Raw genomic sequence first — 2500 nt, forward strand, 5'->3', positions numbered from 1 at the left:
CTGTGCTTCACACGATGGATGGAGTGTGTCCTAGCCTGCAGCCCTTCTTGGCCAACAATGGTGTCGTTCAACCAGCAGAGGTCGCCGGCGTGTGTAGGGTAACTGAGTATATCCAACACAGCAAAACTACAGCAAAACACTTTTATAATTATTAGATTATACCCCACAACACATTATCAGATAGACAGTGAACAATTCTTCAATATAACCAGAGCAAATGACGAGTCCTCATTTCTGGTCCTGGTCTTGTGGCTGGTGGTTTAAAGACTAATTCTGAGACCCTAGATCAGGGGTGTCAAACTCATTTTCACCGAGGGCCACATCGGCCTTATGGTGTCCCTCGAAGGGCCGATTGTAACGTATCCTGCTGTGATTGCAGTCGGCCTTTTAAGTCTTGGACAATTTGTTGTTTTTCTTGGAGGCTAAATTCTGTGTTTGGTGTCAAAATGCCAAATTTACACTGTATATTTATAACGTATATCTACATTTATATTGTACTCCTTTAGCACAGACACGGCCTCATAACACAAGAGACGTACCGGTTTCTCTTCTTGAAGCACAAACTTGTTTTCACTTTACCATCTTTCATTCAATTTCCTCCTTCTGCTTCAATTTTCTCTTCTTGTACATTTTGGAATTATTTGTAAATATTTCTGGAAAACCACCTCAGTTAAACTCTGATGTGGAAACACTGCCATCTAGTGGCGGGATGCGGTCACTTTGCGGCTTACAAAATCGGCATGCATTGTGGGAGATGCAGTTTATGTACGATTTTACAGTGGTTTTTTATTAAATGCATTTTCTTCCCATTTTCCTCCCAATTTAGCACACTCAAGTTTGGAAGCCAATTAATATCTGCTGCAGGCACTGCCAATTATGCCCGCTAGATGGCGCCCAGCCAATGGGAGGCAACACCGAGTTTTGAAACGAGTTTACAGCGTATTTTAAGACAATCATACGTCTTTTAAGCTCTCGCGGGCCACAAAAAAATGTGGCAGGCCAGATTTGGCCTGTGGGCCTTGAGTTTGACACATTTGGCCTAGATGGTAGAAACGTGGATACACACAGTACACAGGGATTAAAGCTAACTTACTCTGTGAGACTCGCACAAGTTCAGAGACGGTGAAGACGCCTGATGTGACGAAACTGTCCTGGAAGCCCAGATGACCTGAAACAAAGAGACAGAGTTAATATTACACATGTTCTGTTAGACTAAGGCTGCTGAATCAGGGGTGGATCAGGTGGCTAAAAGAAATTGGCAGAATTTGAATCCCGAATATAAATCCCGTCACAGAGCAGTGTGCCACTTTTCACGCCGCTCTTCCTCAGACTAACACACACTGCCCAGCCAAATTCTGTCACTTGATACTTACTGATGCGTTACATAATCAACCTTGACAAACGTCACCCGGGCAGTGTCACAGCAGAGTAATGAGAGCGATGCGGGGAGTGTTTAGGGTGACGTGGAGGTCAGGTCACATCTGGAGCAGATCCCTGAGTCTCTCTATCTGAGAGGCCCTGAGAGGGGGGGAGTTTCTGAAAAAGCTGAGTGTAGTGCGTGTCCGCTATATGGTCACATTTATGTGGACGCCCCAGAACTTGCACAAGGTATTTTGACTGTATGCTTGCCTGTCATACTGAGTTACATCTTATTTATACATAAGATCAACAGACACATCCGGCCCTGTCGGAAAAAAACATTGATATCCTTGGACTACGGTGTTCAGGACGAGCGCTGGTGGCCGCACAGAGCCCTGATCTCAACCTCACTGAACACACGTGGGATAAACTAGATCATTCGATTGTGTGCCAGACCTTCAAAATCTTGTGAAAAGCCTTTACAGAAGAGTGGCTGCTGTTATAGCTGCAATAAGGAAGTCAACTCCATATTAACGACCATGGTTTTGGAACAGAATCTTAACAAGCTCATGCTCAGGTGTCCACATACTTTTGGCCATATAATGTATGCAAGTGTGTGCTTAAGAAAGATGAGCAGGTGTGATGTTTTGGGTGAGATACGCTCTCTGTGGGACAGTGGGAGCCCAGTGGCCCCAATTACTGTGTCTATTGATCAGAGAGCAGCTGATCTGGACCCTCATCGCCGTCCACCTACTGCTGCTGGTCACTGAAGCGTTCCAAACACAGCCACACGGTCAATACGTACAAACCCAATACTCTGTTCTTCTCTGACACACTTTATTCACTTACACTGACTTTATCATCCTCCAGAGCGCTCACATACACCGGCACTATCCACACTGACTGTAAAGCTCGCTGGCAAAGCTGGACGATGCAAGTCTCTCAGTAGTAAAAGTCATTTTAAAGGTCCAGGCAAGTGAATCTTAACCTGTTTTATAAGCTGAGCCTCAATCGGCCACAGTGGTGGACAAAGGTTAACTACATACATGGTGTGTATGGAAATAATAGATCTATAGTATATAAAACGGGCCATGTACATTTCCATATGAAGAATCTGCTACTGGTTTCCACTGTCCAGATG

The 2500-nt window shown here is 44.8% G+C and overlaps 1 protein-coding gene across 4 annotated transcripts in view; it reads right to left on the minus strand.

Moving 5' to 3' along the window:
* nfia (nuclear factor I/A) overlaps window positions 1-2500 on the minus strand; it is a 224705-nt gene that overhangs the window by 62923 nt on the left and 159282 nt on the right. For all 4 annotated transcript variants that reach the window (XM_063013138.1, XM_063013137.1, XM_063013136.1 and 1 more), the window contains one exon: window positions 1094-1168. In XM_063013138.1, the coding sequence (XP_062869208.1) occupies window positions 1094-1168 (75 nt within the window). The remainder of the gene's footprint in view (window positions 1-1093; window positions 1169-2500) is intronic.

Source organism: Trichomycterus rosablanca, chromosome 17, assembly GCF_030014385.1.
Source record: "Trichomycterus rosablanca isolate fTriRos1 chromosome 17, fTriRos1.hap1, whole genome shotgun sequence".
In the NCBI taxonomy this organism is placed as follows: Eukaryota; Metazoa; Chordata; class Actinopteri; order Siluriformes; family Trichomycteridae; genus Trichomycterus; species Trichomycterus rosablanca.